General features: G+C 50.4%; 4 protein-coding genes across 4 annotated transcripts; 2 read left to right on the top strand and 2 right to left on the bottom strand.

The window, feature by feature from the left end:
* Positions 1-917: 917 nt before the first annotated feature.
* On the bottom strand, positions 918-1871 carry PENARI_c029G02575 (uncharacterized protein; the record flags this gene model as incomplete). The annotated part of the gene is made up of 3 exons (XM_022636275.1): positions 918-1090; positions 1168-1498; positions 1722-1871. The coding sequence occupies 3 exons, from the start codon at positions 1869-1871 to the stop codon at positions 918-920; spliced, it is 654 nt and encodes a 217-aa protein (XP_022483863.1).
* Positions 1872-2565: 694 nt separating this feature from the next.
* PENARI_c029G07975 (uncharacterized protein) lies at positions 2566-9918 on the bottom strand (the record flags this gene model as incomplete). Its single annotated transcript, XM_022636316.1, has 3 exons — positions 2566-9280; positions 9334-9509; positions 9562-9918. The coding sequence occupies 3 exons, from the start codon at positions 9916-9918 to the stop codon at positions 2566-2568; spliced, it is 7248 nt and encodes a 2415-aa protein (XP_022483871.1).
* A 2785-nt stretch (positions 9919-12703) lies between these two features.
* Positions 12704-14383, top strand: PENARI_c029G01142 (alpha-amylase; the record flags this gene model as incomplete). Its single annotated transcript, XM_022636268.1, has 2 exons — positions 12704-13690; positions 13745-14383. The coding sequence occupies 2 exons, from the start codon at positions 12704-12706 to the stop codon at positions 14381-14383; spliced, it is 1626 nt and encodes a 541-aa protein (XP_022483832.1).
* Positions 14384-15213: 830 nt separating this feature from the next.
* Positions 15214-17333, top strand: PENARI_c029G07008 (alpha-amylase; the record flags this gene model as incomplete). The annotated part of the gene is made up of 8 exons (XM_022636308.1): positions 15214-15286; positions 15369-15776; positions 15827-16422; positions 16482-16505; positions 16568-16588; positions 16641-16863; positions 16955-17207; positions 17312-17333. The coding sequence occupies 8 exons, from the start codon at positions 15214-15216 to the stop codon at positions 17331-17333; spliced, it is 1620 nt and encodes a 539-aa protein (XP_022483868.1).
* Positions 17334-17715: the final 382 nt, after the last annotated feature.

Raw genomic sequence — 17715 nt, 5'->3', positions numbered from 1 at the left:
GTTGCAATATGAGATAACTCAAGAAATAAGTAGATGTTGCGATGAGCGTAGATTATCCAAATGCTTGAATACTATACCCTTGACTTTGTCGTACTACAGGTTTTGTCATTGCCCACTTTATCTTCCCAAGGTTGGGAATATATCCAATCCATCGGAGTTAACCGTCCATCGTTTTCTTTCATATTTGTGTTTTCTTTTTTTTCCCTTCTTCCTTGCTTTTGACTGAACAAAGCTCCGTCGTCATCTTTATTCTTTCAGTAGCTTGGCCTCTGGCAGAGATGGTCGCAAAAGGTTCTATTTTTATCGTTCGGCGTCGATCTCTTTGTCTATTGATGTGTATGACTCGAAATCAGACGATTTGCTTCGTCGAATGAAGCTTTCACCAGTGGTAATGTTTGTCGACGCCTTGACCGTACATGTTCCTTTGTTCTTTTCCTGATCGCTACCTGACTTTCCCTCGCCGCCCCTCACGATCCCTTGGGGCCTTTCTTTATGTCACCCCAACAAAGCGCCGACAATGAATGCCCGGAAATCTATGCTCGAGGCTATAAGGGTTTCAAAATGTCCGCGTTTAGAGATGAATTGGACTTCAAACCACCGGAAAACAGGCCACAAACGTCGAGTCCTGAACGGCAACGTGCAAAGTCTCAAGCCAAATCATCAAAACCGGAGCCTAATTCATCCACTAAGCCAACGCTATGGTTTGCTGCAACCTGAACTGCTTCGGCCCTTGTCTTCATCGCCGTCGGCGCAGAACTCGAGCGAACCCCAATCCCGGCAATGACATTGAGCTTGCTCCGGTGCCATCTAATGTGAATGCGCAAGCCGGTCCAGGTCGAGCAGCAAACAAGCCTCGCTCCAGCACTGCACGGATCAGAGCGGCATTTGCACGGCTTACTCACCAGAGTAAAGCTCAATCAGTACATCAGGAGGAAGAGGGAGAGGCCCCCCAGGAAGAACCAGCTGAACAGATCGAAGAGGTCGAGCAGGGTCCAGCAGGAATAGATGATAGGGCCAAGCACCGACTCCCCAGGCGAAGTCGACGGAGCCAAAACAAAGTTCCCTTCGCGGCCATCGTACAGCCACCCCACTTAGGCATAGATGGTGAAATATTCAGCTATGCTGTCCGCCACGCATCAAAGGCCGACCCAAAGGCAGATCTCAAACCGGAAGCTTTCGGTGGCGGAGATGGGAGTGGCTCCCCGAAAGAGGGCGAAAACAGGGGCGAATCTGCAAGCGGGTTTCCATCACCCTGGAAGAAGCGTGGCGCCTCCGAGGGAATAGAGGTGGGCGGGCCATCCGTCAAGAGACGTCGATCCAACGAGGAAACAGAGGCTGAGACATCGGGCTCCAGACCAGGGGGACCAGGAGGCTCAGGAGGCTCAGGTTCTGGATCAGGCTCCGGATCGAGGTCCTCAAGATCATCAGAAACAGGATCAGGATCAGCAGTCTCATGGGGCTCATTCGAAGAAATCACGGAAGAACTAGTCGACGATTTCTTCGCGAAAGGAACAAATTACCAAGACTGGATCCAGTTCCCAAACGACGAGGATTGCGCAGCTCCATGTCCAGTACCAATGTCAACACTGACAATTGATATAATGCTCAACTCCTGCGGCCCAGCAGATAGATGGGAAGTGCGAGAAAACAGCTGGATCGACAGACCCCTTGAACTACACGATACCCATCAAATCGATCTCCCCGCTAATCCTGGTACATACCACAGACTGCACATCAGCAAGCTGGGAACAGGCGAAGAAGGAAGGCAAAAATGGAATGAATATAAAGGACGCACTACACTTGGCGCCATCTTTGCTGAGGATAACACGCGAGTCGATGGACCACATTGGAATGAGCTCGCCAAGGCGCATTATGAAGCGAATTACGATATCAATTCATTGAAGTTTGTATTTCGGCTGAATGTTGTTAATCGGACCACGATGCCCTATGTGGATTCTGTGCTATATCCAAGGTTTGGGCTTGACCTTATGCAAGATCAAACTGTGCGGAGGTGGGCTTATAATACTGACGAGTATAAGGAGATTTTGGGGACGACTTTAGGGAAGAGCGTTGGGGCGTTGGTTTTGAGTGCTTTTCCCCGTGGAACGAAACGTATTACGCAGATTCTTACTTGGACGTATCAGGAGGATTTGCAGGTCCGGTTTGATATTGGGGGTTTGGGGGAGGGGTTGTTTGAAAAGGGACAAGGGAGAAGAGAGGAAGAGGAAGATGTGGAAGGAAAAGGCAAGCGAAAGGCAAGGGGTGAGCACTAAAATGGAAAGGGAAAGCCAGCATTCGCCAGGCATTTTGTTCTGCCTGTATGTAAATTCTGTATGTAAATATGCCCAAAACAAAATGGGTCCATTTCCAAATGGGTATTAAAAAAGGGAAAATCCAACAGATGACAGGGATGACAGGAAAGACAATGAAAGGCCGACATGCTGCAATTATGCGTAAGGGATTATGTAAAAGGATCGTTCATGTACGCCATTATTCGCAATAAAAAAGTCGAAAGTCTATGATAATGAGGGAAGCGAAAAGCCCTAGTGGGGATGAGAAAACCACCTAAGGCTTCGCGAGTTGTTCCTTGCGGAAGAAGAGAAGGAAGCCAGCACAAATGAGCAACTGACAGAACAGGGCAACCCAGAACCAAGCATTAGCAATGGCATGAGCACCCTGCGTGACATCCGGCGAGATAGGGCCCGGTCCAGTATTGTTAGGACCGAAGGCTCTCGCGCAGATAGTCGCAATGGAACCAAGAACCTGCGAGGCAATGAGGGCGAAACACATGTGCACTCGGGTCAGGGTCTGCAGCAGGATGATACCGAAGCCCAGGCCTTGGATGGAGTCCAGGACTCCCAGCCAGAGCCAGATACTGCGGGACACGAGGGCGCCGGCCGTGTAACTGCCTGCTACCCAGGGAAGGTAGTAGCCAATGCCGGAGATACCCCACCAGATTTGGATGAATCGTGGTGCGCCGAGACCGCAGGCGAAGACGGGGAGGAACCAACTGTGTTGCTTGGAGAACCTGCTGACGATGAAGAGGAAGATGCACCAGACGACGCCGAAGAAGATGATGCAGAGGATGACGATTTGCCAGGCGTGGGTGTGGGAGGAGCCCCAGAGGAAGCTCCAGTTGCGACCGTAGGGAGCGCTGAGGAAGAAGTTCTGCAGGATGACGGCGACGAAGTTCCAAGTGACGATCTTGCGGCGGAATAAGGATTTATAGAAAGAGGGAACCTTGCCGGGCTTTTGGCGGTAGTAGTTAGGGAGACCCAAAGCGAGGAGCAGACCGACAATGCAGAGGAAACCCGCAATTGGATAACAAATGGCGGTCATCTTCCAGCTGTTGGCGAGGGTGTTATCGGACAGGACACCCTCCTGAGAGGCTTTGGTGAGAGTCGAACCCCAGTACCAGAGACCAATCACGTAGACTTGCTGGACACCCTGAATAACACAGGCGCGGAAGATCCAGGTTTCAACGGGCGCACCACCTTCGTCACCGAAGTTCGAGGCGAAGAAGATAGATCCACTGGACGAGGCCGCGGCGTAGAAGCCACTGCCGACATTTTGGACCCAACCACGGCTGAACTCGTCGGATACCCAGTGGGCAGAACCAATGAGGAGGAAAGCGGTAGCGTAGAGGAACCATGGAGTGGAGAGACAAACAACGGACTTGAAGTAGCGGTAGACGAGCCACCAGCACATAGACGTGATGGCATACGTGGTAGCAATGCCGTACAGTTTCTCTGCAGTTTCACCGACTTCGCCAGTGAGCAGGTTGATCTGGTAGGAGTTCGCAGCGATGATTTGACCAAGAGCAAGGAAAATGGAGTAGACGGGCCAATCACCCAGCTTGATCTGCATCCATTTCTTGAGACCGGTAGGAGGAACGTAGTCCTTTCCGAGAAGGAACTCGTCATCGGTGATGTTATCCTCGCTACCGTTGTGGTGCGATGCTATGTCGTTATCGTAGAATGAGACAGGAGAGGCATTTCGGGATTGCATGATCGAGGGGGTAGGAGACTTGTTGTGGCGACCCAGTCTGGCGTTGCGGAATCTGTCGAACCACTGCTGCTCACTCTTGATCAAGAACTCTTCAATACAAAGCTGAGACTCAGAGTTGGATCCGTTGAGGTTGTCCAGTCTCTTATCAAAAGTCCTGTAATACTCGCCAGTGCTATCAGTGAAGAAAGGATCAACCTTCTGCAACTTGAAATCAGTCTTCTTCCCGACAACGGAGTCGAGAGAAAGAACGGAGGCATTGCTGTAACGATGGGAGTCGCCGAAAGGAGTAGGAGGCAGAAGAAGGTTCTCTGCGGTGGGTGGAGTTCCAGGACTGCTAGGAGGCAGGGCAAATCGGGGGTGCAAGGATTCCTGGCTGAGACGTCTGGTAGGCGAAGCAAGACCGCCACCACGCTCTCTCTGGGAGGCCTGGGCACGGCGCTCGGCTTCAACCTGAGCCGGAGTAAGAGTGTACTCCTCGTCATCACCATAGACAACGTGAGAAATGTCCTCGTCGCTGCTGTCCTCGGCATCAGCATCGCTTTCCGGAATAGCCTCTCCGGCAGCTGCGGCTCTGCGGCGAGCTGCGTGACCAGGACCCGAGCGGACACCCAGGGAAAGAGACCTGCTCAATCCAGACTTCGGCTTCTCGGTGTCGTCGGCGTTAGGCTCAGGGCTGTAGATGGCCTTGTTCTGAGAGCCAAGATCGTTCATCTGGTTGAAAGAGTAGCTGCTGTCACGAGAATGGGTGAAGCCAGGAGGAAGACCGGGGGAAGGCAGGCCATTCATGGGGTTGCTAATTGCGTGAGCAGGGGGTGTCATAGAACCGTGGATAGTGCTGTGGCCAGATGAAGTACCGGGGCGAGTGTGGCCCTTGGCAGCTTCCTTGTTGTGAACCTGAATGGCAGTAGACTGAAGGATTTCAAGATCCTCGACCCATTGAGCAACAGGGAAACGCTGCTTAGCAGATCGAGCACGCATCATTGCACGAGTGGACGTCTTCGAGTTCAGCGCAGCCTCAATCGCGAGCTTGAATTGAACGAGCAGATGGGATGTGGAGATAGACTCGACATTGTACCACCAACCAGGCATTTGACCGAGACCACCGACACGAGCACCAATACCCAGAGCTCCCTTACGACCGAACTCGACGGCAACCAGACCGAAGGGCTCGTCACGGGAGGGGATAAGGGCGAACTCAGCACCAGAGAAGATAAATGGCGGGAGAGCAGTGAACTCAGGCTTGGAGAACACACGGCCGGGATAAACCTTCATCATGTGGTCAAGCTTGAGAGCGGCGAACTTTCCGTAGAGATCAATAACGGGACCAATGCAGACCAGCTGCACGTTAGGACGGGCTTCGAGAACGGCAGGCATGGCATCGGCGATAAGATCGACACCCTTTTGCATAGACCAACGACCAACAAAGACAAGCAGATCGGCATCCGGGTTCAGGTCTAGTCCAGCCCATTCCTGGGCTTGCCGTTTGAGATCAGCACGGCCGGCCTCGTAGGTAGGGTCCACGGTAATATCTTCGTCCTTAGTAGGCTCCTTGGTCCATTCGCCGACATCAGAGGGATCGGGGTTGGGCAGATTGCCCACCTTGCGCAGACCCCAGAAGATAGGATAACGGGCGTAGGAACGCTTTCCGTACTTCTTGGACACACCGACGGCACCGAAACCTTGTTGGTGAACACGGAGGTAACTAGCTCCGGCGTGGAGCAAGTTGAACACCTCACCAAATTGGACGTACCGACGAGCGACATCCTCGTCGAGGTTGAAAACTGAGCAGACCTCTTGCTTTTCCTTGAGGGTTCGCATGGGCCAGAGACCCTGGAACTCGGCATTGTGCAGAGAGAGACAGGCGGGAATGGTGTTTGGCAGGAGGTAGAGAGGAGCCAGGGATCCGTGGTAATCGTTAATGTGGTAGGCGTCAATGGGGAAACGCTTGATAGCCTCCGCAATACATTGGTTCCAAGCTGAGTAGTAAACGGCACTGTCCAGATCATCCATACGAGCAGGGTAGGGCTCGGTCTTCGACTGCTGGCGGAACACCGGAGCATCAAGGAGGACATAGGTAATGTTGTTCAAGACGTGGTATTGGACCTGGACTTGGTATGCGCTGCCGAGGATAGTAACTTCCATGGGATCCGCAACCTGGTCCACGGGGTAGTCGATACCGCCTACGCAAGGAACAACCCAGATCAAGTCTTGGTGACCGAGGGTCTTACCCATGAGTTGAGCCATGACACCGAGACCTCCGATCTTAATCTTGATGGCCCAGTCCTCAATATCGTACTCCATAGTCGCGATCAGGACCATGCGGCGCTTTCCTGAGGCGGCAAGGCTGCCAAGGGCTGTCGTGCTCTGCATGAAGCCGGACTTGTTCGCCAAGCGCATGAGAGGGTTCGAGGACTGATCTCTGTTGCGAGAGGGCTTGAGCTTTTTCCAAAAGGCGAGAGGAATCAGGCTGTGCTTTTCGCTGACACCGACCTGGTTGAACTTGACCTTGTAGAAAGACTTCATGAAGATGTAGACGCATCCACAGCCGGTAAGAACAGGGATGATCCAGAAAAGGACGAACATGGCGATCTGTATTCTCTGATCACCAACCGGGATAAGGTTGTACTTGAGAGTGGCATCGTTGATGTAGAACTTCCATGCCAGATGACCATCAATGGGAGCCTTGGTAATGTTGATCAGAGTAGCGGAAAGAGAAGATGGCGGCATGCGGTCCAGAATGCTGTCACCGTCGGCATCACCAAGCACCATACTCTGATCAGGCTTGCCGTCAGGGTTGATACCCCAGACATTGAGCTGTCCGACTGCGGGCCATTCAGAAGTGAAATGGTAGTTCCAGTATCCGGTATCCTTGTTGAGCTCGACCTCATTCTTAAGACCGGCATCGTATCCATACTGGTTGTAAGGACCGTTAAAGAAGAGATGAGGGAAACGACGGGGGGTCTGGGCAGTGTCCACATCGCCTTGCTGCACGTAGTCACTGCTGCCAGTCCAACGGCTCCAGTACTCGACACGAATGTGGTCACCGTTCCATCTCTGCTTCTTGGTTCCCGACCAGTCGAGCTCGTCAATGGTATCATTACCACCCATGTAGGTTTTCCAGCCGGAGAAGGTTGTTCCCCAGTTGGTAGAGTAGCGCCATTTGTCGGCACCTGCGGCGTGGTGCTGGACAAAGAAAGTGCCATTGTCGTCCTTGTGGAACAAACTGCTGGAATAATTGGCAGTGCTGAAAACCATCGGATTATCAATCTGACCAATGCGGACAAGGAAGTGGTCGACAGAGTTTGTGGAGGCAGTCTTGTCCGCGTTGGTTGCGTTGTTCACAGTCAAACGGTGGACACCATTGTACACACCGGTGAGATTGGCAGACCACATCCAAACACTCGGAATCTGACCAGTATACGATGTCTCGGTGGTGGGAATATTCGTGCAGTTGACGGTACCGGACTGGATCGTGGGAATTTTGCCGGACTCGGTGGACGAGTTGAAACTCAGGTTATTGGTGATAGAGTCACAATCCATCTCCTCGGAGTAGTAGAATGCGACCTTGATACTTTCATCTGAATTGGGCTTCGCAGTCGAGCGCATCGGAACATCATGACCAGGGTAGAATGCAGTGACCATGGGTCGGGGCTTGACGTGCTTGTCGATCGGAACATACGCACGGAATTCATACCTGTCGAGTGACAATTTGGAGAGACAGCCATTGAACTCGGTAGATACATTGAGGCCCTGCTTAGTTGATCCTTCTTCCAGGGTCAGCTCGTCGTAGGGATAAAACAGGTTCTTGACTTTGGTTTTTGCTGCGAAAGGAGCAATCAATGTCTTTTCCGTATCGGTGCTGCTGCAGTTAAATGTCCAGTGCATTGTTCGGTTGACATTCTGGTAGATGAACCAAATCGATTGGCTATCGGTCAGGTTCTGCACCTCACTGTTGGCATCGCGAAGAGTAGACCACATTCCCGTCTCGGTTGTTGTAGTGTTGGAACCGGGGTACAGGACCGGTTCCGTCTGCTTCGAGAGGTGGGAGATGCTATAACCGTCATTCAACACCGGGAAGTTTTCACGCATTTGATACATGTGCTTGAAGATGTTGTGCAGAGGATGAGATGGGTCGCGGTGGTCGTAAGCGACAGCATCGTCCTCGCAGCCATGCCGAGCTTTCTCGAGGGGCCACTGGTAATATTGCGATGAGTCCAATGCGAAGCAGCCATGGGTCTTCCAGGCTGTCGCTGCTGACATTGCTTGGCGTCCGTAGATGTAGTTGGACGCGGTCGCATCGAGGACGTAAAAGGCTTGCTCTTCACCCCAGAGCAGAAGTGGGATTCCGGGAAGAAGCAAGGTGGTAATAAAAGAGCCCAACAGTTGCCTCTCGACACCATATTGAATTGCCGGCCAGCGGAAGACATCCTGGTTGGTAGCACCAAACATGTGTCGAGGATCAAATTTACCAGTGTTCGCGTTGATCAGGTCGTTCGTTTGCAACATCGTGTTCCACCCATCGACCCAGTCCTCAGGCACATCATATCCAGCTGAAAGCTGTCCATCCATACCAAGGAAGCGAGTCAGGGTACGATACGTCGAGTAATGGAAAGCAGCACCGTCAATAGCTTCCTTGCCGACCTCACGCAAAAAATATTGCGGATCAGACTCATTTGTCAACTTCATAGTAGCCAGTGCATCAGAAGCGTATTGGTTAGGCTGTCTACCACGGCCAAGGTAAATGGAACCGAAGGTATCGCCACCAGTAATTTCACCAGCAATAAAGAAGTTATGCTTGCCGACGTCGCGGGCACACTCTCGGTAAGCCTCAGACATGTCGCCGAGGGCATCCACGGTGGCTTGAGTAGCCTTATCGTAACGGAAACCGTCAATGTCAAGAGACTTGATGATCATACAAGAGTGACGGATCAGACGCTCGCGAACAGAAGGATTCCATTCACGGAGACGATCTTGAACTGAGGCGAACTTGGCCAGCTGGCGCTTCCAATCGGGCCAAACACCAAAGGCTTCAATATCGCCGTACTGGTCAAAGTCACTGTTGTAACAACCAACCAATTCGGCAATCATAGATTCATTGACGGGTTTTCCATCCTCAAACCAGAACCGGGGGTAGTCGCAAGAGGCATTGTAGTCGTTTCCGACTTCGAAGTCAACGTAATGGCGATTGGTCTTCCACTGGACTTTATATTCCTTTTCGGAAAATGGAGTCGTGCTGTTCAGGTGGCCTTCGAATCCGAGCAAATCACCCATTCTGTAGATACACTGTCAGTTTGATTCTTGTGAGTGTGACCGAGGTTGACTTACGTAGCGATGGTGTTGTCGAACAACACGTACATGCCGCGTTTGTGGATTTCCGTGATGGCGTCGCGCCACTCCGAGATTGTAGCGTAGTGTTGATCCAAAAGTGTTGTGTCCAGGGCGGAATAACCGTCAAATCCCCAAGGCTGGTTCATAAGGGAAGTTCCCGCGATGTAGATACCCTAGAGATGGTCAGTAATTGCCTCCCCATGGCAACAGATGAGAAAAACACACCTTAATGCCCATTCCCTGGAGATAATCCAGAGTGTCAACCAAACCAGCCACATCACCACCATGGCGCATTTGGTTCGAATTCAGGTCATGCTCGAACAACGTGCCGTTGATGTTATCGTTCTCAGGATTGCCGTTGACAAACCGATCCAAGAACAGAGTATAGAACGGGAAACGCCAGTTATCGGGAGAAGGATTATATTTCCCTTCGTGGCCATCCCACGTTCCATCATATTCTGCGGGATTTGTTGCTTGCTTGTTTGTGTTCAGGTTGTAGTCAAGGAAGTTCTCGTCATAAGGCCAACTCGTTGCTGTCGTCGCAAAAAGCGAGATCAGCGCGGTGGAGCACAACCACTTCATGGTTGCGTGGGGAATCGATGTGCGCCTCTGACAATCCTAATATGACCGGAGAGAGGAGGATAGTGTAAATCACCCTATGCAAGAGTCGGAGCTGCACTGCTCTCACTGGCCATGAGCAAAGATGTGCGGCTCGGGATGCTGGAAGTCGGGAGATGTGATGTCCAGACCGGGGGCATCAAAGAATAGCGGAGGATGCCAACGCAAGAACGAGAGACAAAAGGTGGGAAAGAGTAAACGAGAGGAAAGATGACAACTAGAGAAGATGAAGGAGAAAGCAATAAGCTGAGAAGGAAAAAAGACAAAGTCGCCTCAACCGAAGGAAGCTAAGAGGCTGGTTCAGTTAGTGGCTTTGGGGTAATGAAGCTCTCGATAAAAATAAACCAGGATTTAGCATAGAGTAAATGAGACAGGCTGAGGCTCCTGCTGATAGCCCAGACATATTGTACTATCAGCCTTAGTGCCCCTCCAGACACGGGCTTCTCCGTATTTTTGCCTTTCCATTTTCATTTTTATTATTGTATTCGTTTAACGTACAATGCTCATTCGTCACATCTGCACTGGGCCTTGACAATCGACCGCTGTTTGGCTTGTATGGGATACGAGGGCGAAAAAAAAAAGAAAAAGAAAAAGAAAAAGAAAAAACAAAAAACGAGGCAGCCTCGCTCGATCGAGTAAGAAAGCCTTCGGCCAGTGATCTGGAAAGATAAATATGGGTCGTCCATAACGGGGCTCGGCTCTTTGGATAGACCCATAGACTTGACTTTGGACCCTGAATCTATTTGGTGATCATTTCATCATTGTCTTGCATGCTTATTCGGTTCCTGTCACACACATGAACCAGTGTACCTTTTTTTCACAAATATCATTTTCTTGATATCTACATAAGACGTTGCCGAGACCTCCGGGCCGAGTCTCAGTTGAGACAACCTGTAACTCGTGTTTTACGCGAATTACTAGCGCCCCGATAAGCGGATCACAATCCTCCATCCGAGATACCGAAACCGCCGATTGGTCAATATGTGAGACCTCCCCACTCCTTTGATCAGGCTTAGCTCAGCGGAGCCTGGTATTTTTGAGTCTTGGCAGGGTTTCGGGCATCCCACGGCCTGATTAGAGGGCTATCTCGGGAACATCCACACTAAATTCCGATAATTCCAATGCCAAGAAGCCCGATGCCTTCAAGTTTTCAGTCTTTTCAAGCTCCGCTTAGATTACCTAACCTGCATTAGTGAAATAGTCCCGAAAGTTGAATCAGAGGTTTCACAGGAGAGATCTTTGTGAAATCTCCGAATACGATGCATGCATTTATATGTAAATGCATGTCAATGTGCATGTACGATGTGGTTCGATAAGACAGGTCAGTATTATCAATAATACTACAATACCGTGTCAGATCCCTGGTATTTTTGCAAAACCCAATACCAAAATAAATAAAAACGGATAGATAAAAAGAAATTAAGATCACGAAAATCTCTGCCCCGGTCCCCACACTGAGGAACCGGTCGACAATGCCAGGTACGGCCCCCAATGTCTTGCTTTACTATATTCAACCGTTGCGAGCACGCATGAACTCCTCACACAGGATGTCAAAATCCCAAAAGGCAGCCACTGGTACAGCCACCCGGAATTAGTACTCCCAGTTATCTATCAGGATGCAGAGTCGCGCCACAGAGACTTATCTATCCTGATTGCATTTTCCTTTTTTTTTTTTTGCCTTGTTTTCTTGGGATTGGCCACTCTTGCCTGGCTGCTGCAGTATCTCTGAATCTAAAATCACTAGACCGGTCCGGACCCCATTAGACCATTAAGTTTGCACGCGCAAAGGCCTTCTCGATTATTCATAGTCGGCATCGCTCTCGGATTTCCCCGATTCCTACCATGTATCACATAGTAAGTTAAAAAGACATGTACCGAACTACTACCGTGTCTATTCCCAGTTATTCCCAGTTTTTGTTTCGTGGGGGAGCAAAATTCGCTAGTGTCAAAAGAATGGGACGTTGTCCCGGATCATTGGCCCATCCGAAGTTGAGTGATTGTTTGCGATGGGACGTGACTACTGCTGCTTCTGAAATTAGGGCACAAGTGTGTCTCAGCCACTGAACATGGAATTTTCCGCACTAACAAATCAATCACCCATCTCGAGTGCTCGGGCATTCAGGGGTAGTCTCAATGTAACTGGAAGACTCAGTGTGCCAATCGGTTATTTCCAATGTTATTGGTGTGAGTGTAGTAGTTGTGCTCTGTGAGCGTTGGCAGATCAGCCCTGGCCCTTGCCCTGTGCGTTGCACACTTTATTATATCTCCACTAGAGGCCGAGGTAAGTCGGGTTTCTTTTTCCCACCCTTGCCTAGTGTCTGTCTAGTGTCGAAGTCCGGCGCGGCTATTCTTTGGATGCGACGGTAGGCTGCACCATCGTGGAGAGTCTGGGGGCCATCATTTTGGTGGACATGGGGGATCTCTTCAGTCTTCACGGCACTCTATTCTGGGGAGCGGGGGATCAAAATGTGAAGCCAATAACACAGTAGGATTGGGGTAACAGCGGTCATGGATATGCGGCGCGTGAATAGTCTAGTGCTAGCTCAAAAAGGATTCTATGGATCGACGGACTTGCACAGAACTTAGTGCCGCTCCCCCATTTTCGCCGTAGAAACCTGCTCCTTCTCCTCTTTCCAGCTTCACCAGTCCACATGTCATTCGTTCGTCCTCCTCCGTGACCTTGAAGTTAAGGTCGTCCCTTCTTTCTTTCTTTCTTTCTTTCTTGCTCTTATCTTCTCAACCTCACATGATGTCATTCCTACTGGCCCTGCTGGGTCTGGTCACGTTGACCTCCGCCGCATCCACGGCAGACTGGAAGCCAAGGGCCGTGTACCAGACCATGACAGACCGGTTTGCTCGCACAGATAACTCAACAACTTCCCCTTGCAGCACTAAGGATGGGCTGTACTGCGGAGGCACGTGGAGGGGGACGATTAACCAACTCGACTATATCGAAGGAATGGGCTTCGATGCCGTCATGATCTCCCCTATCATCGACAATATCAAAGGTCGAGTGTCGTATGGTGAGGCCTACCATGGATACTGGCCGTTGAACTTCGACGCTCTCAACGCACGCTTCGGTACACACCAAGATCTGCTCGATCTCAGTGATGCACTTCATGCACGTGGCATGTATCTGATGATGGATACGGTGATCAACAACATGGCCCAAATCATCCCCAACGGCACCGACCCGAACAAGGAAGTCGACTACACAGTCTTCAACCCTTTCAATAACAAGGACTACTTCCACCCTTACTGCAAGATTACGGACTGGAACAACTTCACAGATGCACAAAACTGTCAAACTGGTGATCTCAACGTCCCACTCCCGGATCTCTACACGGAGCACGAAGATGTCCAAAACCTTCTCATCGACTGGGCCAAAAAGGCCATCAAGACATATTCCATTGACGGTCTCCGTATTGACGCCGCCAAGCACGTCGACTCCGGATTCCTCACGAGGTTCTGCAAGAATGTCGGCGTATTCAGTACTGGAGAGGTTCTCGAAGGTGCCGTGGATATCATCTCGCATTACCAGGCAGAATACATTGGTAGTATGCCAAACTACCCGATCTACTTCCAAATGCTGCAGGCTTTTACGATGGGAAACACAAGCGCGTTAGCCCTCGAGGTGGAGGCCATGAAGCAGTCTTGCCCGGACGTCAACGCCCTTGTATCCTTCTCTGAGAACCACGACAAACCTCGCATTGGCAGCATGTCCAATGATACGGCGGTATGCAAACCCGCCTTGCAGCAAATTATCCTTACTAACCAAACTGATTAACAGACGGCCAAAAACATCCTGGTCTTCACACTCCTCTTCGACGGGATCCCCATGATCTACCAAGGCCAAGAGCAGCACTTCAAAGGAGGCGACCCACCCGAGGATCGAGAAGCCGTCTGGCTCTCGGGATACAATACCGACGCTGAGCTCTATCAGCTAATCGCCAAACTTAACAAGCTCCGCAAGCACATCTACTCACTCGGCAGTGACTACTTTGACCAAACAACACGCCCTGTCTACCAGGGCGCAAGTGAGCTCGCATTCTTGAAAGGTGTCGAAGGTCGACAAGTCATCATGATGCTCTCAACCCAAGGCTCAAACAGTGGCGCCTACCAAGTGGATTTGAAGAACAGCTATAACGCCGGTACCAGCGTCATGGAAATCCTGAACTGCAAAACCTACACGCCCGATAATTATGGCTCCTTGAAAGTGGACATGGACAAGGGCGAGCCCCGAGTGTTCTGGCCCGTGAAATACATGGAAGGCAGTGGTCTCTGTGGTTACAACTCTAAAAACATTACCTTGGCCCAGTTGAAGAATGCCGCATCATCTTCTGCTTCTTCGGTTTTTGCACCTACCACCAGAGCCACAGTTTCGGTCACTCTTTGTCTGGCATTAACGAGCATTGTCACGATCCTTTGAGCATGTTCGAAAACTGAATTATTTGGTGTTTGTTTTGATTTGTTTTCTTTTCACGACCGCTTTTTGGGCTTGCGACGATATCCCTTCATGTAGCATATTTTCTTTTTACTGTACATTGGTTTTTTTTTGGTCGCATGGCATTGCCTGTTATTTTTCGTCTATCTTGCTTTTTCTTTCGTCTCTCTCCTTTTCCTTAATATATATGGAGGATTGCAGCACACTGGGTTCTACTTTCTATCTCTTACTAAGAAAAACGAAGCATTTCATTATCTGAATATATTCCACTGAGCAATTGAGGATACCACAGTATTGTAGAAATATATATCCGCGCACTACAGAGATGACCGATTTCTAAAACCAGACCGCACAGAACACTTGAATCCCCAAAAACTAACTGCGTATTCTGTAATCGAGTGATTCACCTTAAACAAGCATAACAATCGAATCCAACGCCAAGCGCTAACCCGCGGGAAGGCTTACGTAGTACAAAGCCGGACACGCCATGCACTGATCAACATCTCCATATCCAACCTTGGAATCCTACAAGGCGAGAATGATTAACGTTTTTTATTCTCGTGAGACCTAGTGGACCTTCTAGAAAACCCATCGAGGAATACTCGGTGTACGGGAGTCTCGGATACCTGCGAGACTCATAAATGAAGAGGTCCACATAGCTGTATTGTAAGCACATTACATACGGTATCACCGACCAAAAATAGTCCGACCCACATCTTCCCATCCCTCGCCTCAGCCTACGCCCGAATTGGAAATGGCTCCCCTTCCTACGGAGACATGCACATCCTCACACCCGCGACAACTACCAATCCCACATGGCGTCCTTTCTGGCATGGTGTACTGGCGCCCAGCGGCGCGCGCAGAAAGCGCACTGGAGACAGATAGAAGGTTAGCATAACGGCCATCCAAACCAGCCCGAAAACGACCCCCCAGAACCAAAAATCCTGAATAAAACTAACAACATGCACAGAATCTGCTTCAAATCTGGAATCTCTCCCCTCATGGAATGAACCAGATAATAAACTCATCCTGCAGACATTCGAATGGCACGTCCCAGCAGACCGCCAGCACTGGCGCCGTTTGCAAAACGCTTTACCTGGTTATCAGGCCATTGGCGTTGACCAATTGTGGATTCCGCCTGGTTGTAAGGGGATGGACGTGAACGGGAATGGGTATGACATCTATGACCTCTATGACCTTGGCGAGTTTGATCAGAAAGGTGCTGTTCCTACAAAATGGGGGTCGAGGGATGATCTTGAGTCATTCTTGTCTGAAGCGCGGGGGCTTGGGATGGGTGTTATTTGGGATGCTGTCCTTAATCATAAGGCTGGTGCTGATTTTCCTGAGGCATTTCCTGCTGTTAAGGTTGATCCGAAAGGTGGGTTTTTACATTCCTTTATTCTTTTTTTGATGCTAATGCGCGAATAGGGAGAGATGTGGAGGTATCCAAGCCATTGGAAGTCAATGGTTGGACAGGCTTCGATTTCCCAGGCCGAGGCGAGATGTACAGCAGTATGAAATACCGCTGGGAACATTTCAGCGGCGTCGACTGGGATGACAAGAGCAAGGAAAACGCCATCTACAAGATTACAGGCCCCGGCAAGGATTGGGCGCAGGACGTCTCCACCGAGAACGGGAACTATGATTATCTCATGTTCGCCGATCTGGACCTGGCGCACCCCGCGGTTCGAGAGGACCTCTTGCAGTGGGGAAGTTGGATTACCCACGCATTGAGTCTGAGTGGCATGAGGCTGGATGCAGCGAAGCATTTCTCTGTCGGCTTTCAGCGCGCGTTCGTGGACCATGTGCGGAAAACGGCCAATCCTGATTTCTTTGTGATTGGTGAGTATTGGACTGGGAACCTCAAGGCTCTTCTGGAGTATCTCAAGGAGACAGAGTACAGCCTTGCGGCGTATGATGTTCCCCTTGTCGAGAAGTTTTGCAAATTGTCCCATCAGCAATCGCCAGACCTCCGTGGCATCTTGAAGGATACTTTGGTACAGTGTCAGCCGGACCATGCTGTGGTAAGTTCACTTCGAATTCGTGGAGGCTGATACCAAGAAACCAATGCTGACTTTCACAGACCATCGTTTCAAACCATGATACGGTAAGTACCTGACAATTGGACCAGTGCATTGTGGCGTTCATATTCATCTAACTTGCCAAAAGCAACCAGGACAGATGCTCGAAGTAAGTCGACTAGCCCCCCAGAGCCCCAACCAATTTAACAATCCCACCACAGACCCCAGTAGCCCCATCCTTCAAGGTTCTAGCGTACGCCCTAATCCTTCTCCGCAAAGAAGGCCACCCCTGCGTCTTCTACGGCGACCTCTACGGCATCCGCGCCAACGTCAAAGACCCAATGACACCAAGCTGCAATGGCAACCTACCACTCCTAACCCAAGCACGCAAACTGTACGCCTACGGCGAACAACAGGACTATTTCAACCAACCAAACTGCATAGGTTCGTCTTACTCTTCCACAATTCATTTACCCATTACGGAACACGAGGAGGGTCCAATCAATCCGCCTTGGCATAATTGACCGCAATACAGGTTTCGTCCGCTACGGTAACGCCCGTCATACATCTGGTCTTGCCTGCGTGCTCAGCAATGCTGGCTCAGCCGTACAGCGCATGTATGTTGGAAGGGAGCGTGCGTATCAGGAGTGGGTTGACATCTTACGGCCGGATGTGAAGCCTGTGGTCATCGATAAGAAGGGGTATGGGTACTTCACAGTTGCTGCTATGAGCGCTAGCATCTGGGTTGAGGCGGTAGCTTCGAGTCGGGATGGTTTGAGGCGTGATTTGTATGTTTTCCTCTTTCCCTTTTTCCTTTCCGCTCCTTCCGGTCCTTTTTGATTCCAATGTGCGTTTGGCTTTTGGTGGTGGCTGACTCTGATGTGGCTGGCAGTGACGTGAACATCTACAACTAATTCTTTTACAATACCCGCGACGTACTCAATCTACTGTAACCTTAATAGAAATCAAATCTCACTGTACATTATACCATACAATTGTGCACGTACCTGTACACATCATATCGCTCTGCGGCGCAACCCGACCTCGTATTTCCTCAAAATGGAAAAAAAAATCAACTCACAATTCCCAAAGGGGAACACCGAACAGATGCCACGCCAAGACCAACACCAAACAACCACAATATGAGCACAGTACTCGTTACGGGGAGATGTGGCGCCTTAGCAAGACAAATAGCAAAGGCAAATGGCATCATTGAATTACCAATGTGGCCAGACGGTATCTCGGTGAGAGTGAGACAACGGTCTGCCTAAATTTTACATGTACTATCGGGTTGGG

The sequence above is a fragment of the Penicillium arizonense genome, assembly GCF_001773325.1.
Source record: "Penicillium arizonense strain CBS 141311 chromosome Unknown PENARI_contig029, whole genome shotgun sequence".
NCBI classification, from domain to species: domain Eukaryota; kingdom Fungi; phylum Ascomycota; class Eurotiomycetes; order Eurotiales; family Aspergillaceae; genus Penicillium; species Penicillium arizonense.
The sequence above is the reverse complement of the archived record's forward strand: the minus strand, read 5'-3'. Positions and strand labels throughout refer to the sequence as shown.